The following is a 24,229-nucleotide window of genomic DNA, read 5'->3' on the forward strand; positions in this document are numbered from 1 at the left end:
GAGAAGACATACAGAACAGAATCCCAGTCTGCCTGTAGCCAGGCAAAGCCAAACCTGACACATAACAGATATTTGACATTTTAATCAAAGCTATTTTTAAGTTCATGGAAGAAAACATCGCAAGAGCTCACACTAAATTATTAGAGGCATTGATTAGATCAATTTATATATTGCCCTGAAGACATTCATTTTTGTTTAAAAGGAAGTTACTAATTTATCCTGATAAAGATTTAAAATGGCAAATAAAACATTAAATTCATAGTGCTAGTTTTAAAAATATCATTATCCATTATTTATTTGTGTTTAAAAAATACCTAAGTTTTTCCTAGGTCAGTGTATAATTTCAGCAAAACTTTAATCAACTGTTACAATTCAACTCCAGGTAGTATTAACTTTTCTTCTCTTCTGATACTTGTGCCAATTTCGCCCTTTCTTTTAATTCCTTCTGCTCTCTGGAATATTGCTCAAATATTGGTTGATAAATATATATTCCTCCAGCAAGTCCAAGGACTCCAGCAAAAAGCAGTTGTGGAAGAGTCAATCTCCCAAACATTGTTGCAACAAACACAGAATAAAACAAAGGTGGTTCTGAAAAGTTATATTCCACATTCAGCAAATCTCTTCATATCTCTGTACAAAGAAAAGAGGAAACAGAGCAATGACTTAGTATAATCACTTTAAGATTTCATATCACTACTTTGCTTGAGAGTGAACAACATTTTTTGTACTATTGAAGCATCACTTTAACTATGGGAAATAAGGTAAGGAGATGATGTAAGACAAAGCTAAATCTTCTTTTATTACAGTATGTTCTCCATGGTTTTAAATGGATAACTTAATATGGGAAAAAGATGGCAGGGAATGACACTCTCTTTATGCTTTTAATTCATACCACAAAACAAACTAAAACAAAACAAAACAGTTGGAAAAAGCTGTGATTGCCTCTGAGAAATGTGAACTGGAAGCAAGAGTAAGGTAGGCAGAGAATTATTACTTTCCATTCGTCCTTTTTGGATTATTCATGTTTTTTTAGTAGTATGTACCATAAGAACAATTGTTTAATGAGCTAAACGATTTAATGAGTTCCACCTAGAATAGTGGCCGATGCCTGATATCCCAGCGACTCTGGGGCTGAGGCAGAAGGACTGCTAGTTTGAGACCAACATGGGCAACTTAGCAAGGACTTAAGTAACTTAATGAAACCCTGTCTCAAAATAAAAAAATTAAAAAGGGGATGGAGATGTGACTCAGTGGCAAAAAGCACCTTTGGGTTCAAAACCCAGCAAAAAAAAAAAAAAAAAAAAATTGTTTCTTTTTTTGTTTTAGTAAGCACAGAAGATATCAAATATAAATTATCTGCCATCTATAATTTATATTTTAAGAAAAATATGCTTTTAAGAAAAATATAATGAAATGTGCTGTTAAATTTTTAACAACTGAAAGACTCTAAGGCTTTCCAGAAAGTGATATTCCTTGCCAACATATTCCTTTCTAGAATAAGGAAAGCACAGTGAAGAATTTGTTTACTCGATTTTAACATGGCCTCCTACACCAGCACCAGAGGTCACAAATATCAGACTATAAACTAACTAGCCTGCCCTTAATATGCCTGGAATGTAATTTAAACTAACTTGGGCAAGAAAAGCCTGTTTTCTCCTATCTCCTACAGTTGAGTCAATAAGTGACAAATTTCATCAATCATGCTTGGTTCAATGGTTACGGGTTAAATCAACACACCCTCCCTCCCCAGTCCTTTCAGCCTGTTGCTACATAGGTGCAATAAGCTACCCTGACTACCCCGTTCAACAGGGAGTTTCTGTAAGACCACCGAAGCAGTGCAATGTTACACACTTAGGTTTATGATTATCATTACCAGTACCGCCAGCACCCGTGGGCACGTCCGACCGTCCCGTGGCCGCTCCGCGACGCTTCCCCCGCGCCTTCGCCTGTCCCCGCGAGGTGAGATTGGTCTCCTTCCGGCAGCGCTTCCGGACGTCGGAGCAGAGACAAAACCAAAAACAGGCAGCTATTCCCGTCCTCCGCGGCTAGGCAGCGCCAAAGAGAAAACGGGGGAGCCCTCTGCAGAAGGCCCGCACTCTGCTGCGGGGACTGCCTGGCGCGTTGGCTTCAAGACTGGCCCTGGCCTGGATACCTCCGCGTCTGCAAGCGACGGCTGCTCGCAAAGACCAAACTTACTGCAGCACCAGCAGCGCGCGTTTCTCCAGCTTCCTTCCGTCCTTGGAAGGTGGCGGCTGGGGAACCTCTGCTGGCCTCCAAGCAGGTGGAAATGGAGCCGGAAGGTGGCGGCCGCAGCCTTGCTTTCCGCGCTCTCCAAAACCGCTCCCACGAGAAAACAAAGCTGCGAAAGAGAAAGTCTACCTTGTACGTCAGCGCCCAGGACCAGAACCGGCGCCGCGGAGGTGAGTGAGGGGACTGTATGGAGAGCTACAGTCCGACTCAAAGGAAGCGCCCTACTTTTCACTGTCAGCCAGTTACCAGTTTCGCTTTGTGCTGCCAGATCTTAAAATAGACTTGAATACTGGAAATGCAGGTTTTAACTTAAATCTGATTTTTAAATGTTGATAACTAAATTCATATTAAAAAAAAAAAACCTGGCATACAATCTGCCCATTTGTGGTTAAGAGCAGATTTGCGCAACAGCCGGCCGACCTGAATTTGAATGTTTAGCCTTCTATAACTTTTTACTCTGGACAAGGCAATGTAATTCCTGAGCCTTAGTTTCCTCGTATGTAAAATGGAGCTAATAATATCTATCCCATAGCGTTGTTTTGAGGGTTAAATGACATACATGTAAAGGAATTATCCCATTAACTGGCATACATTATCAAAAAGAGATTTTAAAATACAGAGGAGCTGGGTTGGTGGTGCATGCCTGTAATCCCAAAGACTCCCGAGGCTGTCGGAGATTGCAAATGCGAGGCCAGCCTCAGCAATTTAGTGAGATCATGGCTCAAAATAAAAAGGGCTGGGGGTGTAGCTCAATGGTAAAGCGCTTCTGGCTGCTACTACTATTACTACTCTTACTGATGATGATGAAGATATTCCACTGTTGACAGAGTTGTATTCTAATTAGTAATTTGTTTACTAGATTCTTTCATTAGGCGCACATGTAGTATAACCTAATTAGCTTGAGGACTTAGTCAACCCAGTCTTTTTTCCAGTATTTATCTCAATATTCTCTGTACAGTAAGTTGCAAGACAAGTTGGTTTAAATAAAAGGAGTAGCCATCACCCAGTTGTGAGGCTCTGGCCCTAGAGTACCTTTCAGCCCTGGTCAACTTTGAGAGTTCACCACTGTGCTTTAACAAAGGTTAAGCTAGGGGCCAAACAGAAGGGCAGATTTTAAGTTCTGCAAGTGGAATGCCTGTCTTTTTTGCCACAATTGCTTATTGTTTTGTTTTTCAGATCTTCTTGGAGAAAACATTTATCTGGTTTTGTTTACCATTGCTTTACGAATATTTAATTGCTTTTTGGTCCAGACAAGTTTTGTTCCAGATGAATATTGGCAGTCTCTTGAAGTTGCACATCATATGGTTTTCAAATATCCTTTCTAGTTTCTTTTCCAGACAATGAATGTATATTTATCTTAGGAATGAGTCCTCTTTTGATACACATTTTCTCATAATTTCAACTCATCAAAGTATGCCATTGCTGAATACCAATATTTCTTCTGTATCTTTCTTTGTTGTTAATATACTTGACACATCCTTTAGTGTGTATAGTCCCAAGTACAATGCTTGTACTTGGCAGATTCAAATAAAGTAAAAAACACATTTCTGTCTTGAAGCAGTCAAAGCATTTAGTTGGCCAACTGAAGTTTTAATTCTGATAGCCAATATAAAATACTGGGTTTTAAAATTTCATTGTTGGTCTGGGGATAAAGCTCAGTTGGTAGAGTGCTTGCCTTGCATGCACAAAGCCCTGGGTTCAATCCCCAGCAACACACACACACACACACACACACACACACACATCATAAATAAATAAATAAAATTCCAATGTTAAAGAGTAAAATATTGTTTTATATATGAAAGTATAAATAGATTATTTCAATACTATTTGACATTTAATCCTTAATATTACTAATTATGGTTATATGACCTGGGAATGGACAGAAAGATTGAGGGGTTATACTTACCCCTTAATCTTTGCAAGCATTTACAAGATTCTGCATCTTTTGGGGAAAGATAGTGTTCAGCTGCTGGTAAGTTTAAATAAAAGTAATCAAAAATGTTATTTAAAACATGTATTCTATCATTTTTCTAGAGTTAATTGGTATTATGTTATATTATTGGTACCACGAAGTTTGTTTTTAAAAGTCTACTGTTGCTAAAGTCCAGCCTCATCTGGAATGCCCAAGATGCCAAACACATACAAAACACAAAAGTGGGTAGGGGCAGTGGCACATGCCTATAATCCAGTGATTCAGGAGGCTGAGGCAGAAGAATCACAAGTTCCAGGCCAACTTCAGCAGTTTAGCAAGACTCTCAGCAACTCAGGGAGACACTGTCTTAAAATAAAATATAAAAAGGGCTGGGGCCAGGTGCAGTGGTGCAAGCCTGTAACCCCAGCCATGTGGGAGGCTAAGGCAGGAGAATTATAAATTTGAGGCCAGCCTCAGCAGTTTAGTGAGGCCCTAAGCAATTTAGCAAGACCTTTTCTCCAAAATAAAAAGGGGCTGAGGATGCAACTGAGTGAAAGCACCTCTGGATTCAATCTCCAGTACCACCATCACCCTCAAAAGAACACAAGACTAAGCATATCCTGCTATGAGGAATTCTGTTAATATATGCAGATTTTAAAAATAACTTTTATATATACATAATTTGAATTTTAGAAATATACTTCCTTCATAAAAGAGTCACTTGAGGCCTGGGGTTGTAGCTCAGCAGTAGAGCGCTCACCTAGCATGTGTGAGACACTGGGTTCGATTCACAGCACCGCATATATATAATAAAATAAATGGTCCATTAACATCCAAAAAAAATTTAAAAAGAATCACTTGAAATTGGTGTTTTTTTTAACTTGTAAGTGGAAAACCATGTTATGTGAGCTTATGAAGACAAAACACACATAAACCCAATCAGTATTTAGTGTTGAAATTCAAATTTAGAAAAAATTAATATGACAGAAATTTAATGATATACATAATCATTGTGCAATGTAGTAACTGGCCATCAATAGTAAGTAGGATTGTAATTCCTAGATGTTGAATTTTACTAGGTCAGTTTCCAAGACAGGTTACCAGTAGTACAAATTTTTCTGTAGCCTCACATTCTAGATCTTTTAAGCTGTCATCAGGTTGAACTAGAAGTTTAGGCCTTCTGTATTTTTCAGTTACAGAGAGCTAGTGGTTCAGTATTCTAAATCTTGGGGTGTTTTTTTTTAATACTTTTATTTTATTTATTTATGTATTTATTTATATGTGGTGCTGAGGATTGAACCCAGGGCCTTAAACATGGAAGGTGAGCACTCTACTGCTGAGCCATAACCCCAGCCCCTCTTGGGGTATTTTTTTGGAGCCTCGAAAGACACTGAAGTTCTAGGGGGTATTTTTTTTTCTTAATAATTTTTTTTAGTTGTAGATAGATACAATACCTTTATTTATTTTTATGTGGTACTGAGGATCGATCCTAGTGCCTCACATGTACTAAGCAAGCGCGCTGCCACTGAGCTACAACCCCATCCCTAGCGGGTATTGTTTTAAAGCAGGGTTGTACCTTCTCCTTGAACTGATAAATATCAGTTCATTCTCCATTACTGAGAAATGAGGACCAGAACATGAAAACGATAATGTGACTATCCTGGGGAAAGAGAACTTAAGAGCAATAGCAGAGTTTCTCCCATTAACATAGGTAGACTGTAGAAGCTATGAACTGAGAAAAGTGTCAGACATGCTAATGCTAAAGTATAATTTAATTGTAATACATTTACTCTTTCTTTTTCTGCTTTTTGGGTTGTTTTTGTTTTGTTTTGTGGTGCTGGATGGAATCCAGGGCCTCATGAATGCTAGGCAGGCACACTATCTCTGAGCCACAGCCCAGTTCTTTAGTTTCTTTTATTTTACTCATAAATTATTCTTTAATGTCATCTGAATACTGTGATCATAGAATACTTTTGGGGTTTGTTTTGTTTGGGGGAGGGGTTGGTACCAGGGGCGCTTTATCACTGAACCACATCTACAGCCCTTTTTTATTTTGAGACAGGGTCTTGCTAAGTTGCTTAGGGCTGTGCTAAATTGCTGAGGCTGGTCTCGAACTTGCAATCCTCCTGCCTTAGCTTCCCAACCACTGAGATTACAGACATGTGCCACAACATCCAGCTTTTTTTCACCCCCAGTAATCTGTCATCTTATTTTCTATATTGTAGGATGGGAAAACAGTATAACTTAACAGTGAGAGCACAGGCTTTGGTGTCAGGCACACCTGGGTTTGAATCCTGGGTTTCCTTGCTATTATATTATTTATTTATTATATGCTAATAGAAATAAATATACTTCTAAAATAAATCTCAACACAATAAAATGGTTTACAATTATTTAAATTAAAATTAGTAGTGTTTTAAGGTATATGTATCTCACATATTTCTTATGTATATGAAACATGTGTAAAATATATATATGAAACGTGTGTGAAAACAAAAAATGAAAATGGTAAAACTACCTTTTGTATGTCCATGAGAAATTAATGTAATTTTTGTAGAAAACATGTATTTTTACAAAAAACAGAATAATATATTATCTATTTTTGTACTAAAAATGGCTTCAAATGATAGTTGGATCAGCTTGTTGATTTTATGCTAATTCAGTATGAGCTAAGAGATGTGTCTTATAACTTCTTCTTTTTAACTTAATGAAGATCTGGACTCCCAGACTTGCCCAAGCACTTCTGTCTGCTCTAGCAGATGTGAGGCTTTACTCATTAATGAAGCAACTAGAAAATCAGGAAATGGCTAGATGGGTGGTAAGTGCTTAAATATTTTACAAACTGTATGCGGGTTATTTCATTAATGTGGGCATAAAGCGTATGGAAAGAACTAATGACTCCCCAAATAGCTTCAAAAGATAATTCATAGCACTTTTTAGAAGTACTTCCATAATTAATAACAGTAAAATGAAGTGACACATGAATCTCTCTCCTTGAGTCATGATTAGTGGAAACCATACCTTATGAGTTACTAAACTGTAGGAGACCTTTGGAACCCCTTAACTCCTCAAAACTGTCAAGAGTTCTTGCTTCACTGTATATAGAATTCAATAGAAAGGGGCTGGAAATGTGGTTTGTGGTGTAGCATTTGCCTAGCATGTAGGATGGCCTGGGTTCAATCCCCAGCACTGCCAAAAAATAAAAAGGTAAACTTAAAAAAAAAAAAAAGAATTCAGTAAGAATCACTGCCTATCTCAGAAAGAAGTGCTGCTGTATACAACCTTGGTTCATTATTCCTTCAGCTACCTGAGGCTCAACCTGAGAAATGCCTTTGCACTAAAACACTATTTCACCCTCAGATGGAATGTTTGAAATAAATGGACTCCTAGAAGGGAGAAAGTATGGTAGAAGACTACCTTCTGTCATTTGACTTATTTCAAGTTGGGGAGATAAATTCCTGACATCTCACATTCAAATCATGAATGAGTTTTCCCATTTAAACCACATCCTGAAGAGTGACTGGATTCTACAGTAATATTTTTGCTTCACTTTGCTCTTTCTAAAATCAAATAAATTGAAATGAGACAGCTTAGGAATCTTAATACCTTTTAAATATTGTTTGTATTGGAAAATACATGCCAAATTATAACTAGTTACTAACACATTTCTGGAATATAATTTATTAGTAAACTGGAGAAAGGACATATTTCTGCAAGCATTGTATTCTTTTGCATTAAAAAAAGCAGGTTATATTAACAAGTAAGTCCTTATTAATGGAGTCAGGTATGAAGTCAGTGTTTTTATTTTGTGCTTATATTTTATATATATTACTAAAGACTCAATAGGCAAAGTTCATGATACCTGTGAAACCCTTCCTCCAAAGTAACAAAACTATTATTAGATTCTTCTAGTTAGGAAGAACCTTTAACTTCATGAAAATTGGAATTTTTTTAAAGGTATATTTGAAGAGATGGGAAGCTAGTACTTAATGTTTAACACTCTTGCCTCAACTAACAATTTACTTTTAAGATATCTGTTTTATAGACTTCTTGGTGCTTGTTTGCATGTTTCTCCAAAACCTGGTTTATTAATTTAGCCAGTTTTCAAATTAAAATTTAATAATGCATCCTGACATTTTTTGCTCCCTTATTTTGTCTGAATTTTTTCACTAAGAAATTGGGCAACAGGGCTGGACACGGTGGTGCACGCCTATAATCCCAGCAGCTGGGAGGCTGAGACAGGAGGATCTTGAGTTCAAAGCTAGCCTGAGCAATGGCGAAGCACTAAGCAACTCAGACCCTGTCTCTAAATAAAATACAAAACAGGTGGGGATGCGGCTCAGTGGGCAAATGCCCCTCAGTTCAATCCCCGGATGTAGCTCAGTAGTAGAGTTCTTGCCTAGCAAGTGCAAGGTGCTGGATTTAATCCCCAGTACGGAAGGAAGGAAGGAAGGAAGGAAGGGAGGGAGGGAGGGAGGGAGGGAGGGAGGAAGGAAGGAAAAAAGAAAAAAAGAAATTGGGCAAAAGCCCTAAGCAATTACTGAGACCCTGTCTCAAAATAAAAAGGGCTTGGGAGTAGTTAAGCACCCCTGAGTTCAATCCCTAGTAGAAAGGAAGGAAAGGAAAGAGGGAGGGAGGGAGGGGGGAAGGAGAGAAAGAGAAAAGAAAGAGGGAAGGAATGAATTGGACAACATTCCAAATCAAGGTCAGTTGCAAACACTCAAAATACTGTGTTAATACTGTAAGACAATTTGAGGAATACTGGCTGGGAGAATCTAGTTATGGATTTCAGTCTATCTCTATAAATTCTACTATAAAAGAATTTGTGCTTTATATCTTTCATTAGTGGGAATTGGGAATTAAATCAAATGTGATGCCATAAAAATGCATCTGAAAGTATAAATTCATTGATAAATACAGATCTGATATTATGGTAGACCTATGTTTGATTTAAGTTCTTAAAAACAATGTTTGGGCAGGCCTATTTACTTTTAAAATCCTTTCTCTTTTAATTTAATGTGGTTTTTATAATATTTAGACTTGCTATTTCCCATAGAAGAAGATAATACTAAATTTTTCCATTTCTTATTTCATACATATTTCTAATATAATTTTTCTTAGTTTTTTTGCCAGTCGTGCTCTTGGTTCACATGGTATTGCTGTACCAGAACCCTTACAAACACCATGGAAACTGATCTTACTATAATTGCTCTTTTCTACTATCCTTTGGAAGGTTCAAAGTCTATAAACAGGTGAGATATATTACTGCTAATAATTATATACAAATATCTAAGACATGCTTTTGAAAAATATTAAATATCAATATATTGTAATATCCACTAGACCCCCTAATGTTCTCCCATTAAGTCAGAGTTATGAGAACCACAGATTTTCAGTGGGTACAGCATATCAGGAAATAGATAATACATTCAATCTGGATAGTTAAAGACTTTAATAAAAGAACTATTTACAAAGATATAAACAATATTTAGAAAAGCCAATAAAAAATACCACAGTACCCCAGGGCTAGTCACAACAGGAATTCTTTTATCTCCAGGCTCTAAGGAGCTAGGAGAAGAAACAGTTACTGGGATTCACACAGAGCTGTAACTATTAAGAGAAAGCTTCAACAGGAGACAGGCACAGCCAGCATTTAGCAGCAGCAAGGAGACCACCAAGAAAATAAATAATCCTGACTCACTCCCCTCCCATCTTTCAGTTAGCTCAAACCAATCAGAAGCCAGAAGACAAGGCAGACCATTGATGTTATACCATGCAGGTCAGCCTCGCCACACACAGCAGGTAAAGTGTGGAGAACACATCTGGAAGGGCAGTTAGAAAACACTCTGACCCAATTTGGTTTCATATGAACCAGAGAAGTAAATACCAAGCAAAGAAAAAAACATGAGCTAAAGCATAGAGTTATTAAAAGGTTTCAGTGAACTGAGAGCAGGTTGTGTAGAGTAGCTAGAGTATAGTAGGATGCATGAAAGAAGAGAATAAGGATGAGGCTAGAATTGGACTTTGCCTTTCTTCAGAATTTGGATTTTATTTTATAGGTATTAGAGAACCACTGCAGGTTTTTGAGAAGAATGACATTATCAAATCTGATTTCAAAAGAATTTTCTTATAGTAGCAATATTTAGGATACACTGAAAGGGAGAAAGCCAGAATTGGGGAGTCTAATTAAAACTGTAGTATCCACTCTTCCCACATAAAAAGTGGGAAGAGAGGGAATGGGAAGGAAACAAAGATGGACGTGTAGAATGAGAAGTTGCTATCTAAGATGACTCCAAAATTTTAAGGTGAAAAAACTTAAGTGATACTACCATTAAATAGGGATGGTGGCACACGCCCATGCCCATCCCAGCTGTTCAGGAGTCTGAGGCAGGAAGACTGCAAATTCAAGGCCAACCTTGGCAACTTAGCAAGACCTTGTCTCAAAATTATTAAAAAAAAAAAAAAAAAAGGGCTGAGGAAGTAGCTCAATAGTAGAGCTCATGCACTGGGTTCTGTGCCCAGTACACCCTCCCCTCATCCAACACATAGCATACAATGAACAGGTTTGGGGTATTGTGGGTATTTTGCCAAACACTCTGATTTTCAGTGGCAGTATGTGATCTATGGTAGAAATGTTCAGAAAGGAGTAAAATGTTTTCTAAGTCTGAAAACCTAGAGAAAGGTCAAGACAAGAATTATACATTTGGGAATCCTCTATGTAGTTTCACTATCTAGAAAGTTACATTTAATCAATCTGCCTATCAAACCAAGCCACAAGTATGATTTATTTCACATATATAGTATTTAAAAAAAAAAAAAAAACTACTTAGCAAAGTTTTTTAAAATTGGGAGCTCTTACATAAAAATCTAGATTTCTGGAACTGGGGGTGAAGTTCAATGGTAGAATTGTTATCTAGGATGCACAAGACCTGAGTTCCACCTCCAGCACCACAAAAAGAAAAGACAAAACCTAGATTTTTTCTGATTTCTCTTTAAATTGGAAGGCATAATAACATTCTGGACTAGGTTTCCTTAATGACAGTTACATAGTCTCCACTCAATTTGCATCACTCATTTTTGTTACTTACCTGATTTCTATAAGCCTTTGAATTTGTTATTCTTGCTCTTTCACCCTCACTAACATTAGGGATTTCTTTACAGTTATTTATTTTTATAGTTGACAGGTATATGCTAGCAAAGTTGTTTTGTTTTGATTGCTTTTGTATTTTAGCACCCCCTGATACAAATATATATTATATATATAGTTTTCAACACATAAGACAAGTATTAACACAAAGGATAACACCTCAACTGAAAATACTAGAATTAGGACATCAGAGCTAGAAAAGACTATAAATGTTACCTCTTTTTACAGATAAGGAAAACTAAGACACAGAAAATACAAGTAACTTGCCAGAGTTCATTTAGCAATTTATAACAAAAGGAAAATGCTATCATTTTTTAAAAAGTGTAAACAGTAGATTTAACTTCAAAACTAATTTCCCAATTGTCTTGATAACACATTTTCCTTGTTTATAGTGTTAAATACTCTTCCCTGGTGGCACTTGCCTTCATAATTCGTCCCACAGCTATCATTCCATGGATGCCTTTGCTCTTCAAACATTTCTGGCAAGAACAGAGAAAAACTGACCTTATTCTACATTACTTTTTACCTGTAGGGTAAGTCTATCTATGTCTAATAGATATAATCTGTCTATTAATTTTACTAACCTATAAATGATTATGAATAAGATTTTGTGTCTTTCAGTTATTATTATAGTATAAAATCATTGAGAACTCTCAGTCCAAGGAAATAGAATATTAAGTTTTTGATATAAATAAATTTACGTGTGTGTGTGTATGCACGCATGCGCTTTCACACACACACACACACACACACACACACACACCACACACCCCAGTGGTACTGGGTATTGAGTTCAGGAGCACTCTACCACTGAGCTACACCCTCAATCCTCTTTATTTTTTGAGACAGAGTCTCACTAAGTTGCTGAGACTGGCCTCAAACTTGTGATCCTCCTGCCTCAAATTCCTGAGTCACTAGGATTACAGGCATGTACCACTGAACCTGGCATGTTTTATATTCATATAAAATACATATATATTTTATGCATATATATATAAATAAAATGTTGTTTATATGTTCTTAATTTGCTTAAATGAGAGCCTCTCAATTATTTCTAACAGAATTTACCTTTGCTTTTTTCCCTATTTCTCAAATACATTTTAGAAATACTTGCTTTTTTTACATTTGTGTAGGTTTTATAACTTATAATGGGTTTTCACATATGACCTCAAACCATCACAATTCTTGGATCTTGGCAATGCATGCATTTTTATTTTGTAATAGAGGAAACAGAAGATATGAATAAATTAAAAATTATCCAAAAACTTTGGGCTTGTTGCTGTAAGGGAACTAGGATTGGAATCCAGGTCTTCTAACTTATTATGAGCTCCTAGGATTAGCCTTATCCAAAATATCTAGTAGAATATCCAAAATAATTATAGAAAAGATAAATACATTCAGACTCTGAGGACAGCAATATACTATATTCACTCCACACAAGTATTTTTTTATAAACAGTTTTTTCAAAGGACTAAATAATATTATTAAAGTTACTACTCTTTGTCATTTCTAGATATTTTATTATTGCACCCCTGCCTTTATGAGGTTCCCATTCTAGTGGGGAAAGACACAGCTAAAAAGATAAGATTTAGATATTTGTCCAAGTGATGATAAGTGCTATAGTGAAAAATAATGTGAGATTAAAAAGATAGAATGCTGGTGTGCATGTGGGTGTTATTTTTATATAATAATTGTGAAAGACCACCATAATAAGATTATATTGGAGCTAAAATCTAGAAGAATGAGAGAGTGAAACTTACAGACACCTAAAGAAAAAACATTCCAGGCAAAGGGACTAGCAAGTACAAGGTACATTTGGCTTTATTTAAGAAACATCAAATAAAAAAGCTAAAGGAGAGTGAGTCTGGGAGAATGTGATAATGTCAGAAGATAAGAGGGGCCCAGATCAAGTAGACTTTTACACTGAGGTATATGAAAAAAGTCTTTTTAGTCTCTCAGCAAAGTTGATATGGTTTATTCACTCAGAGCATTTAACCTATTTGTGTCAAGCATTTGTTAATTAAGAAATAACTAAGAGAACCCCCAAAGCTCAGGAAATAATACCAAGAATTAATAAATGGAATGATATCAAATTAAAAAGCAGCACATGAAAGGAAACAATTAGAAATGTGAAGAGAGAACCTACAGAATGAGAGGAAAATCTTTTCTAGCTACTCTTCTGGCAGAGAATCAAAATCTAGAATATATAAAGAATATATATTCTAGGGGCTGGGGCTGGGATGTGGCTCAAGTGGTAGTGTGCTCACCTGGAATGTGTGAGGCACTGGGTTCGATCCTCAACACCACATAAAAATAAAATAAAGATATTGTGTCCACCTAAAACTAAAAAATAAAAAAATAAAAAAGAATTCAAAAAACTGAACACCAAAAAAATAAAATAACTCAATAAATGGGGTTAAACAGATGCTTCTCAAAAGAAATACAGATGGCCAACAAATATGTGAAAAAAATATTCAACAATATTAGCAATTAGGAAAATGCAAATCAAAACTTCACTGAGATTTCACTGCCCACCAGTCAGAATGGCAATCATCAAGAATACAAATAATAATAAATTCTAGAGAGTGTGGAGAAAAAGCGCTTTCACACTGTTGATTGTAAATTAATATGGAAATCAGTATGGAGGTTTTTCAAAAGACTAGATGTGGAACTACCATATGACCCACTTATACCACACCTCTTTTTCTTGAAGAATTAAAGTCATCATACAACAGTGATACATGTATACCCATGTTTATAGAAGGACAATTCACAATAATCAAATTATGGAACCAGCCTAGGTTTCTATCAACAGATAAATGGATGAAGAAAATATGGTATATATATACACAATAGAGTTTTATTGAGCCATGAATAAAAATGAAATTATGTCATTTGCAGGAAAACAGATGGAACTAGAGACCATTATGTTAATGAAATAAGCCAAACTCAGGAGGTCAAGGTTTATATGTTTTCTCTCATTTGGAAGCTTGACAGGAAAAAGGAAAAGAGAGGATAAGGGCGTGTCATGAAAATCAAAGGGAGATCAGTAGGTGGGAGAAGGGAAGGGAGGGAGACTGCTCTGAGCAACATTGGCCAGATTAAATTGTTATATTGTGTACATGTACAATATGTAACAACAATCTCACCATTATGTACAACTATAATGCACCAATTTTTAAAATGTCAAAATAGAAAGAAAAAAGAAGTGAAGAAGACAATGTCTTCTCCCAAAGTCAAATCTATGTAGAAACAAATAATAATAATAATTCCTACCCAACAATTTAAAGTGTTTCATTGCATATATATAAAGAAATGCTAGGCTGGGGTTGTGGTTCAGAGGTAGAGCACTTTCCTAGCTTGTGTGAGGCACTGGGTTTGATACTCAGCACCACATTAAAAAGAAATGCTGTATAGGAAAACAGAAAATAATTCTGTTTGAAAGGGAAATATCAGAAGCTTTATAAAGTAGGTGATGTTTCAGATATACAAGATAAATACAAGTTGGCAAGGCACAGAGAATTGGCATGTTTAAGGCTGAAAAGGCCTGAGGAAGCTATTCATATAGATTAAATGCTGTCTTATTTTGAAGGAAAGTACAAAAAATAATAAGATAATGCATGTGAAAATTCTAATTATACAGTGTAGAACAAATGTCAACCACAGTACTTATCAGCCTATTCAAATGCTTGATACATAGAGTTGGCTCCAGACTTGAACTATGTAACAGCCTTTTATATATCGAGCACCATTTAAAAATAGCCAGTTATATATCCAAACAGTAATAGTGTCTCTCTAGAGGAAAATATTGAATTGCCCTTAGGGGAAAATTCTAATGTATATGGACCTATTTTTCTTACCTTCTTCATGATCTTGAGAATTTGGTGACATCATTTTTGTCATTATATAAAATCAAAAATAGTTTGGTTACCTGTCAGTGACCATTTTGTCCCCAGTTATTGGCAAGATTGGAATGATGTATGGGACATCTTGTGGGTTTACAGGCATTAAAGAGATAAGGATACTATAAATAACTTTATTTTATTTTTTAAAAAAAATTGTAGTCATAAACAGCATGCCTTTATTTTATTTATTTTATGCTAAGCACTCTACCACTGAGCTATTCTAATATATTTGACATCTTAGATGAAATGGACAAATTTCTAGAAAAATGCAATTTATCAAAACTGACAAATAGAAAAATCTGAACAGTACTATAGAAATTTAATTTGCAATTAAGACCTTCAAACAAAGAATCATCAGGTTTTCAAATGACTACATAATCAGTTCTTCCATCCATTTAATAAAGAAGAAACAGCCTGTAATCTCAGCTACACTGGAGGCTGAGGAAGAAGGGTTGCAAATTGGAGGCCAGCTTGAGCAATTCAGCTAGACCCTGTCTCAAAAAAAAAAAGGGCTGGGGATGTAGCTCAGTGGTAGAGTGATTACCTAGCATGTGTGAGGCTCTAGTTTCTATCCCCAGTACCAAGAAGGAAAAAGAAAAGAAAAGAAAGCAGAAACCTCAATCAATCTACACAAACTCTTCCACAGAATTAAAAAAAAAAAAAAAAAGAACACTTCCTAACTCCTGTAATGAAAAAAGCATGTCCTTTATACCACAGTATAACAAGGACATAACAAGAAAAGGCAGGTATAAACCAGTATTTCTCATAACTGTGAATGTAAAAATCCTAAACAAATTTTAGCAAATTGAATCCAATGACATATTATAAAGGGGACTATATTATAACCAAAATTAGCTTTATTTAGAAATTAACAGAAAAAAAAAGAAAAATCACAGGATTTTCTCAGTAGACACAGAAAAGGAGATGATAAAATTCCCGTCATGATTTGGATAAAAATTAAAACACAACCCTTAGAGAACAAGCAATGAAAAAGGACTCATTAATATGATGATTTATATTAAAATGTTACAGCAAAATCATACTTAGTATTGAAATATTTTCCTCTGAGTGGGAGAAGATAATAAGAATGCCTATCTCCACTTCTGTTCAACAATATGCATCATAGCTAGGGCAGTAAGAAAAGCAACTAAATGGTTGGTAAGAAAGAAGTACAGCCATATGATATGATTCTATGTGTAGAAAATCTAAAAGAATATAAACTATTGTAACTAATTAGTTAAACATGTTCATTGAAAAAAGATCAATAAACAAATATTAATTGCTCTTGGACACTAAAGTTGGTTTGACATTTAAGAAAAACAATATTTACATAATTTCAAAGTATCTCTCCCCAGGATACTTACTAATTATGAAGAATAAAATGATAATTATACAACAGAGAAACTTGGCAGACACACCTTAACCAAGTAAGTAAACATTGCCAAGTAATCTAACAAATCAATATTATGGAACCCCTGATCTGAAGCACTGAAACACTTTTATCCCTTCTGTGGTGTCACTGACAAAATGCATAATCTGAATGTAATCATGAAAAAACATCAGACAATCCCAAATTGAGGTACATTCTCCAGAACAACTGACCTGATTCCTCAAAGATGCCAGAGTTATTAAAGACAAAACTTAAGGAACCATCATGCTATATTAAAGTATTATAAAGAAACATAAAAACTGAATATAATAAAGGAAATTTTTTTCTTACTATAAATGACATTGTTAGGACAACTGGTAAAATTTGAACAAGGTCTGAAAATTAGATAGTAAAGATGTAATTTTAATTTTATGAGTTTGATTTGTAGTTTATATAGGAAAACATTCTTTTTAGGAAATATCCACTGACATATTTTTAAAAAGGTAAATGATGTCCGCAACTTATTCCCCAACAATTCAGAAAAAAAAAATATCTATTTCAAGAGAGAAAGAAATATGGTAAAACATTACCATTTGAGGAATCTAGGTGAAGGATATATAGAAATAATGTTATTTACAATGAGAAGTTTATAGGAATAGGTGAAGGGTGTATGGGAAAACAAAGTATTATTCACAAAGACATCAGAAAACATCAGATCCTTACAAATATTGTAAAAGATATCTACACAGAAAACTGCAATACATTGTTGGGAAAAACTTATGAAGGCTTAAATAAATGGAGGATATACCATGTTGGTGGATGATAGATTATTTTAAAGTATCAGTTCTCAAAGTGTTCTGTGTTAGTTGGCTTTTCATCACTATGATCAGAATACCTGTCAAGAACAACTTAGGGAAGTAAAAGTTTATTTTATGCTCACAGTTTGAGAGGTTCAGTCCATAGTCCGCTTACTCCATTGCTTTTGGCCTGAGGTAAGGCAGAATATCATGGCAGAAGGGCATGGTGGAGGAAAACTGGCTTATGGCAGACAGGAAGTGCAGAGAGAAGAAAGAGAGTGGAAGGGGCAGGGCACAACCTGGGTTGTGGGGTAATGCTCCACCTTCCTCCCGTTACTTCCTAGTAATCCATTCAGGTACAACTTTCATCATTGCCTAAAAGCCCCACCTCTGAAACTTTCTGCATTGGGGATCATGCTTTCAAAACAAGAGCTTTTCCAGGGACATTTCTAGATCCAAACCATAACAATCTGCATACTCATTGCAATTCCTATTAAATACCACTAGGCTCTGTGTGTGTGAGAGAAAGAGAGGGAGAAAGAATGAACTGTAAGGCTGATTCTAAACATTTTATTCTTTGGTATTGTGGGGGACTAAACCAAGGGGCACTTAATCACTAAGTTACATCCCCAGCCCTTTTTATTTTTTATTTTGAGACAGGGTCTCCCTAAGTTGCTTAGGGCCTTGCTAAATTGCCGAGGCTGGCTTTGAACTTGTGATTCTCCCCAGCCGCTGGGATTACACATGGGTGCCACTGTGCCTAGCTGATTCTAAACTTTAAGTGGAATGCAATAGGCCAAGAATAATTGGATGGGGAAAAAACGTTAGAGGATTTACACTGTTAGATATTAAGACTTATTACAAAGTTACAGTAATTAAGACTACTAAGAAATAGTGTAAGGAAACTTTGTACATCAGATTCACCATTAGGAGAGTTAAAAAAAAAAAAAAGCAAGCTACCTATCTGAAGATATTAACATTATATATTATCAGCTAAAACCCCATATCTAGATTAAATTGAATAAATACTTAGTTTTCCAAACTAATGGCTTAGACTATGCAGTTCCAGTTCTAAGTATATACCCAAAGGAGATACAGATTAATGGACACAAAAGGATTTGTAAATGAATGTTCATAACAACACTATTTATAATGCTTGAAAATGGGAAGCACTGTGTCCATTAACAGAATAAATAAGGTAGTGTGGAATACACAGTTACATGCACTATAACTGTAAATAAACAAACTATAGCATACAAAAACCACACAGTTCAGTCTCACAAGCATGATGATTAAGAGAGACTAGAAACAAAAGTACATATGGTATGATATCATTCTTATAAAATTCAAAAAAGGCAAAACTCACTTATGCTATCAGATAACCCCTTCTTCTTGTGTGTGGTCTAGATTTGTCAATTCTAATGAGTAGCATATAGCAGAAGGGATGGAATGTCACTTCAACAAATGACCGTAGCTTCCATCTTGGGATACATCTTTCTTGCCCGACACCCTGCTAGAAGCCAGTCATTATGTCATGAAATGGTCTTAAGATCCACATGTCAAGGGAATGAACCCTACCAGTAACCCTGTGAGTTCAGAAACTCTTGTCTCTTCCATCCCCATTAAGCTTTCATATGAAACTGCACTCTCAGCTAAAGAGCTCAACTGCAATTCATGAGAGCTCTTAAACCAGAGGAACTCGGCCAAATTACACTTGGATTTTTTACCCACATGAATTATGAAGTAATAAATATTCATATTTTTAAGTTACCAAGTTTTGGGGTAACTTGTTATGTAGCAACAGAAAACATAGTGTTTATTTTCAGAAGTTTACTTAGCTGGGGACATGGTGGTACAGGCCTGTAATCTCAGCTACTCAGGAGGCTAAGGCAGGAGGATACCAAGTTTCAGGTCAACCTGGGCAACTTTTCAAAATTTAAATTAAAAAAAATTAAGGGGTGGGTATATAACTCAGAGGCAGAGCACTTGTTCAGCATACATAAAGCCCAGGAATTGATCCCTAACATTGAAAAGAAAAATCTGCTTAAATGCATGTTCTCATAGCAAAAGATCTTTCAAAATGTTTACATTCATATTTAGCTGGTGAAATTGTGAAACATTTTAAAAGTGGCTTTTAGTGCAAGATACTTGCAAAAACCGTACAGCAATATTGGATCTTCAGCAGGTTCAGAAATTGAATCACCATTCTCTTCTTGTTTTTCAGGTTTGTAACTTTGAGTTTGTCTCTAATAATTGATCGTATTTTTTTTGGTCAAGTAAGTAAAAATATATTAAGCTAACAGCTACTTTTTATTTTGACCATTTGTTGTGCTAAAACCTCAAGTTGGATTTTTTTAATCCATTAATATTTCAGAGGCAAATATTTTTTTTTTTAAATGCTGTGTGATACATTTTATTAAAAAGACTTTTAGTGTATGCTTTTGGTGCAATTTGCTGTGCTGTTGTATTCCTAGCTGATGTTCAGAAGTCTTTTAAGGCAAAATTTTAAATATTGAAGAGCCAGAGAAATACTATTCTAAAATATTATTCTAAAGTAATAAAACTTAAGAATTTTAATGACTTTGACTCTTAATCATGCAGAAACCACACCAACCAAATATTCTATTCTTCAGTCATTTGGTTTGAGATTTTAATCTAATAACTGTACATAATGGCCTTTGGTTGTTTTTAAATTCCCTTTTTCCCACTTAGAAGTTGGTTATGGCTTTGGAATCCTGTCCATATTTTGAAGCCTAATATTCTTTATTAATAGCCAGGTGATCTTGGACAAATTTCCAACTCTTCTTTCTATGGTTCCTTATCCGGGAATAATTGTGACATTTGTCACAATTGAGTAAGATTAAATGACATAACACATAAAATAATAACAGTTCCTGGCTCAAGTGAGCACTTAATTTTACTTGTTATTACTGTTGCTGTCATTATCTGCTTTGTGCTATGATTCAAATTGTCATGTTTGAAGAGTTTTACCTTAGTAGATAATATGTGACATTGTAAGGTACTAGAGTAAATATAGGTTAATATGGTTACCACATATACCCTCTACTAAAAGTTAGTTTTAGGATCCTCTCTATCTCTAATTGGATGTATAACATTACCAAACTGTGTGTGAACATTTATTCACAATCTTTCAGGTTCATCTTAAATCTCAAAAACCCTACTGTTTTTAAAAATAACAAAGACCACATCAGTACATAGAGAAGAAAAAACTATAGTTGAGTGATTTCATATAGTCATTAATTAAAATTATTAATGTTAACTATTGCCTGGTTTTTAGACTTAAATTCTGATTGAATATCAAGGTTCTTTCAAATTCCCTCATGCCAGAGTAATGCTTGACACTAACACATTTTTATTTCTTTTACCTTCAACTATTCCAGTGGACTCTGGTTCAGTTTAATTTTTTGAAATTTAACGTGCTGCAGAACTTGGGAACATTCTATGGTTCTCATCCATGGCATTGGTACTTCAGTCAAGGATTTCCAGTTGTCTTGGGTACTCACTTACCCTTCTTTATTCATGGCTGCTTTCTAGCCCCGAAGAAGTACCAGATACTTTTGGTGACTGTGCTATGGACACTGATAATATATAGGTAAGATTTTATTTGTTTAAGTAGTAAATGTTACCATGAAATTAGTTTCTTTGAAAAGTAAACTAATACATTAACTTTTATGATTTGTTAAGAGATTTTTTTTTGAGAGAAAGAGAGAGAGAATTTTTTTTAATATTTAGTTTTTAGTTTTCAGCGAACACAACATTTTTGTTTGTATGTGGTGCTGAGGATCCAACCCGGGCCGCACGCATGCCAGGCGAGCATGCTACCACTTGAACCACATCCCCAGCCCAAGAGATTATTTTAAAAGTCAGAAGTAGTAGTAATTATGCTGGTGCACATATAAATACTTCAGATAACCAGGATTATACTCAGTTTTTAATTAGTTGAACAAATTTTATTTCCTTAAAAAATTTAAAGGGCCAGAGAAATATTCAAATGAAAATGTATGTATCTGTATTCCAAATTTGTGTACTACTACTTGACTGAATTGATAACAGAAATCTGTGTTAGAATATAATTGTACTTTATAATTTCACTTCGACATTAAATGTCATGATTAGTTTTGACACATCATAATTACCTTATAACTTCAAAATAACAAGACTAATTCCTGAAGAAATTCAATCTCCAATACTTAGAAAACATATAGATCATGTTAATTGTGTTTCATTTTAAATACATTAATTTTTCAAATAATCATGTATCATAATAAAATGGTACATAATATTTTTTTCTTAATATCTTTTATTATTATAGCATGTTGGGCCACAAAGAATTCAGGTTCATCTATCCAGTTTTACCATTTTGTATGGTGTTCTGTGGTGAGTGTTTTTATTAAAATAAAAAATTATATAGTAATAGTTAAAAGACAATAATGCTCATTAACTATTATTTATTTTCAACTAAGCTAAATGAGAATTGCTAATTACAAGCTAATTGTAATTATTTTTTTTCCCTGTATCCTATGAAGTCAGATAAAAACATAAGGATATATTTGTAGCTGTTTAAACTAATTTTTGTTGCCTTTACACACAAACTATTTACCCCTTTAAGAGTGACTAATGCCTATGCTTTTTTTTTCCTCCCCTGATACTGAGGATTAACTCCAAGGGTACTTTACCACTGAGCTACATCCCCAGCCCTTTTTTTTTTTTTTTTTTTTTTAATATTTGTTATTTTGAGACAAGGTTTCACTGAGTTACTGAGGCTGGCCTCAAACTTGCGATCCTCCTGCCTCAATCTCCCAAATTGCTGGGATTACAAGCATGCATCATCACACCTAGCCGTGAATATAGATTTAAAAGAATTCACTCCTGTGATTTTATTTTTGGCCCTTTCTCTATTTTTCCATGAGGTATACGCATTGTAGTTTTTACCTGTGACTTTTTAAAAATATCTTATTTGACTTAGCTCAAAAAAATCTGAATTTTTGCATTGATTGATTTGGGAAAATTAAGAATTAAAATTTTATTAACTTCAAATTTAATTCAAAGTAAATTTGAATTTACTTTAGCTTCCTTCAAATAGTACAACCTTAATAAAATAATAACTGAATTAGGAGGGAAAGAAATGAATTACCAACTTGGACTGGGACTGGAGACTGGAAAAAACTACGGAGTTACAAATCTAAGTCTTAATTTTACTTAACAAAAAAAGTCCAGATGACCCATTGAGTTAGGTAGCCTTCTTTGACCAAGTACACATCAGCTCCTACAGATTTCAGATGTATGTACTCTCTACTATTTAGATAAATATATACATCTATGTATGTGACTTATATGAAGTACTGAAACCAAACCCTCAAATTTTGTTATTGTAGTCTTACTTCATATACAAATACACATTTGACAAATTTTTTTTAAATATATATCTTTATTTTATTTATTTATTTTTATGTGGTGCTGAGGATCGAACCCAGTGCCTCACGTGTGTGAGGCAAGCGCTCTATCACTGAGCCACAACCCCAGCCCAGCATTTGGCAAATTTTAATAATAGTGGGTCCATTTACCAGAGGAAGTCTTTTAACAAATCACTTTAGATTTTAAAGTTTTTATTTTTACAGTGACTTGAGCATTAGTTATAATTAAGCATTGTTAGAGTACTGGAAGACAAATGTGTGTGTGTCCCCATCTGTCAATCTGTTTATGGTTTGGTTTGGTTTATTTAGGAATCTGGGTGTTTCTGTGTCCTCTTCTGTGTCCTGTTTCTTATAAAGCATTTACAGAAATGTCAAAGTGTCTGAATCCTCATTCCCAGTCCATAAGTTTGAGTCTTTTAAGTGGGGGGATGCCTGTAATTAGGCCCTATTCTGAGTCTCAAAATTTGAGATAAAATTTGATGAAGGCATGAAAAGACCCCATTTTAATGGATTTTTATCCATTTCTTGGTCTGGGAGTATAGTTCAATTGTAAAGCACTTGCCTAGAAAGTGTGAGGCCCTGGGTTCAATCCCAAGCCCCACAATCACCCTTTCATTAAGTATCTATTCAGGATGGAGACTTAGAAAAACACCTCATCTCCTCACAAGGTGTTCTCTTTTCTCCAGACACATAGAACTAACATTCTAGGATGGGCCCAAAGAATCTCTGATTCCTAGATAATTTGTACTTCCACTAAGAGTCAACAAACCTTTACTGCCAGGAGGTTCCAGCAGGAGCTCACCTAGACAGAAATCTGGACATTCAGGAAACACTGTCAGAAAAATGGCTCTTTGCAGTTCTTGGTGTTTTAAATGATGAAACTTGAAACTTTCCTGACACCTGAAATTGTTATATCACAAATCTGAGCCTTAATCTGTTTGTATGACCTATTTTAACCTTATTTTATATAAAAAAAAAAAAGACAACTTTGTCAGCCACTGATGTCTAATAAGCCACTTCAAAACTTAGTGGCTGGACCAGGCATGTTGGCTTGTGCCTGTAATCCCAGCTAATTGGGAGGCTGAGGCAGGTGGATTGCAAGTTCTAGTCCAGCTTGGACAAGGTAGTGAGACATCATTTCCAAAAGAAAAACACTTAGTGGCCTAAAATTCCATATAGTATTATTTACAAGTCTACATTTCATTTGTACAGTTGTTCTCATCTCTGCTGTGCTCACTTATGCAGATGTGACCAGTTATAGATTGACTAGACAGCTCTGTTGACCTAAGCAGGGCTCTCATATGTCTGGGATCCAGTTGTTGGCTAAGGCTGACAGCTCTTCTGTTCTTTCATCCTCCCATTGGCTAGCTGAGGTCTATTCACTTGGTATATCCAGGATCACTAGAGAGGG

At 35.2% G+C, this 24,229-nt stretch overlaps 2 protein-coding genes across 5 annotated transcripts in view; one reads left to right on the forward strand and one right to left on the reverse strand.

The window, feature by feature from the left end:
• Positions 1 to 265: 265 nt before the first annotated feature.
• On the reverse strand, positions 266 to 2,133 carry Pigbos1 (PIGB opposite strand 1). Of its 3 annotated transcripts, none has more exons than XM_027924859.3 (2): positions 1,880 to 2,133; positions 266 to 630 (listed from the first exon to the last, which is right to left on the reverse strand). In XM_027924859.3, exon 2 carries the CDS (start codon positions 551 to 553, stop codon positions 389 to 391), a length of 165 nt encoding a protein of 54 aa, XP_027780660.1. In that variant the 5' UTR covers positions 554 to 630; positions 1,880 to 2,133; the 3' UTR covers positions 266 to 388. The 3 variants fall into 3 exon arrangements, with proteins under 3 accessions (XP_027780660.1, XP_071464387.1, XP_027780656.1); XM_071608286.1 differs by having other exon boundaries at positions 1,852 to 2,133; XM_027924855.3 differs by having other exon boundaries at positions 1,874 to 2,130.
• A 149-nt stretch (positions 2,134 to 2,282) lies between these two features.
• Positions 2,283 to 24,229, forward strand: part of Pigb (phosphatidylinositol glycan anchor biosynthesis class B) — a 28,122-nt gene continuing 6,175 nt past the window's right edge. The window contains exons 1-9 of one of the 2 annotated variants that reach the window (XM_071608284.1): positions 2,283 to 2,420; positions 3,427 to 3,560; positions 4,106 to 4,225; positions 6,879 to 6,983; positions 9,287 to 9,417; positions 11,705 to 11,845; positions 19,608 to 19,659; positions 20,785 to 20,996; positions 21,717 to 21,781. In XM_071608284.1, coding sequence (XP_071464385.1) covers positions 2,288 to 2,420; positions 3,427 to 3,560; positions 4,106 to 4,225; positions 6,879 to 6,983; positions 9,287 to 9,417; positions 11,705 to 11,845; positions 19,608 to 19,659; positions 20,785 to 20,996; positions 21,717 to 21,781 — 1,093 coding nt within the window. In that variant the 5' untranslated portion in view covers positions 2,283 to 2,287. The remainder of the gene's footprint in view (positions 2,421 to 3,426; positions 3,561 to 4,105; positions 4,226 to 6,878; positions 6,984 to 9,286; positions 9,418 to 11,704; positions 11,846 to 19,607; positions 19,660 to 20,784; positions 20,997 to 21,716; positions 21,782 to 24,229) is intronic. The other variant, XM_071608285.1, reaches the window with a different exon arrangement.

This window comes from Marmota flaviventris, chromosome 2 (genome assembly GCF_047511675.1).
Source record: "Marmota flaviventris isolate mMarFla1 chromosome 2, mMarFla1.hap1, whole genome shotgun sequence".
NCBI lineage: Eukaryota > Metazoa > Chordata > Mammalia > Rodentia > Sciuridae > Marmota > Marmota flaviventris.

What these genes read in the sequence shown, in the direction of transcription:
- Pigbos1 (XM_027924859.3), bottom strand. Translation starts at nt 553, where the DNA reads ATGTTTGGGAGATTGACTCTTCCACAACTGCTTTTTGCTGGAGTCCTT.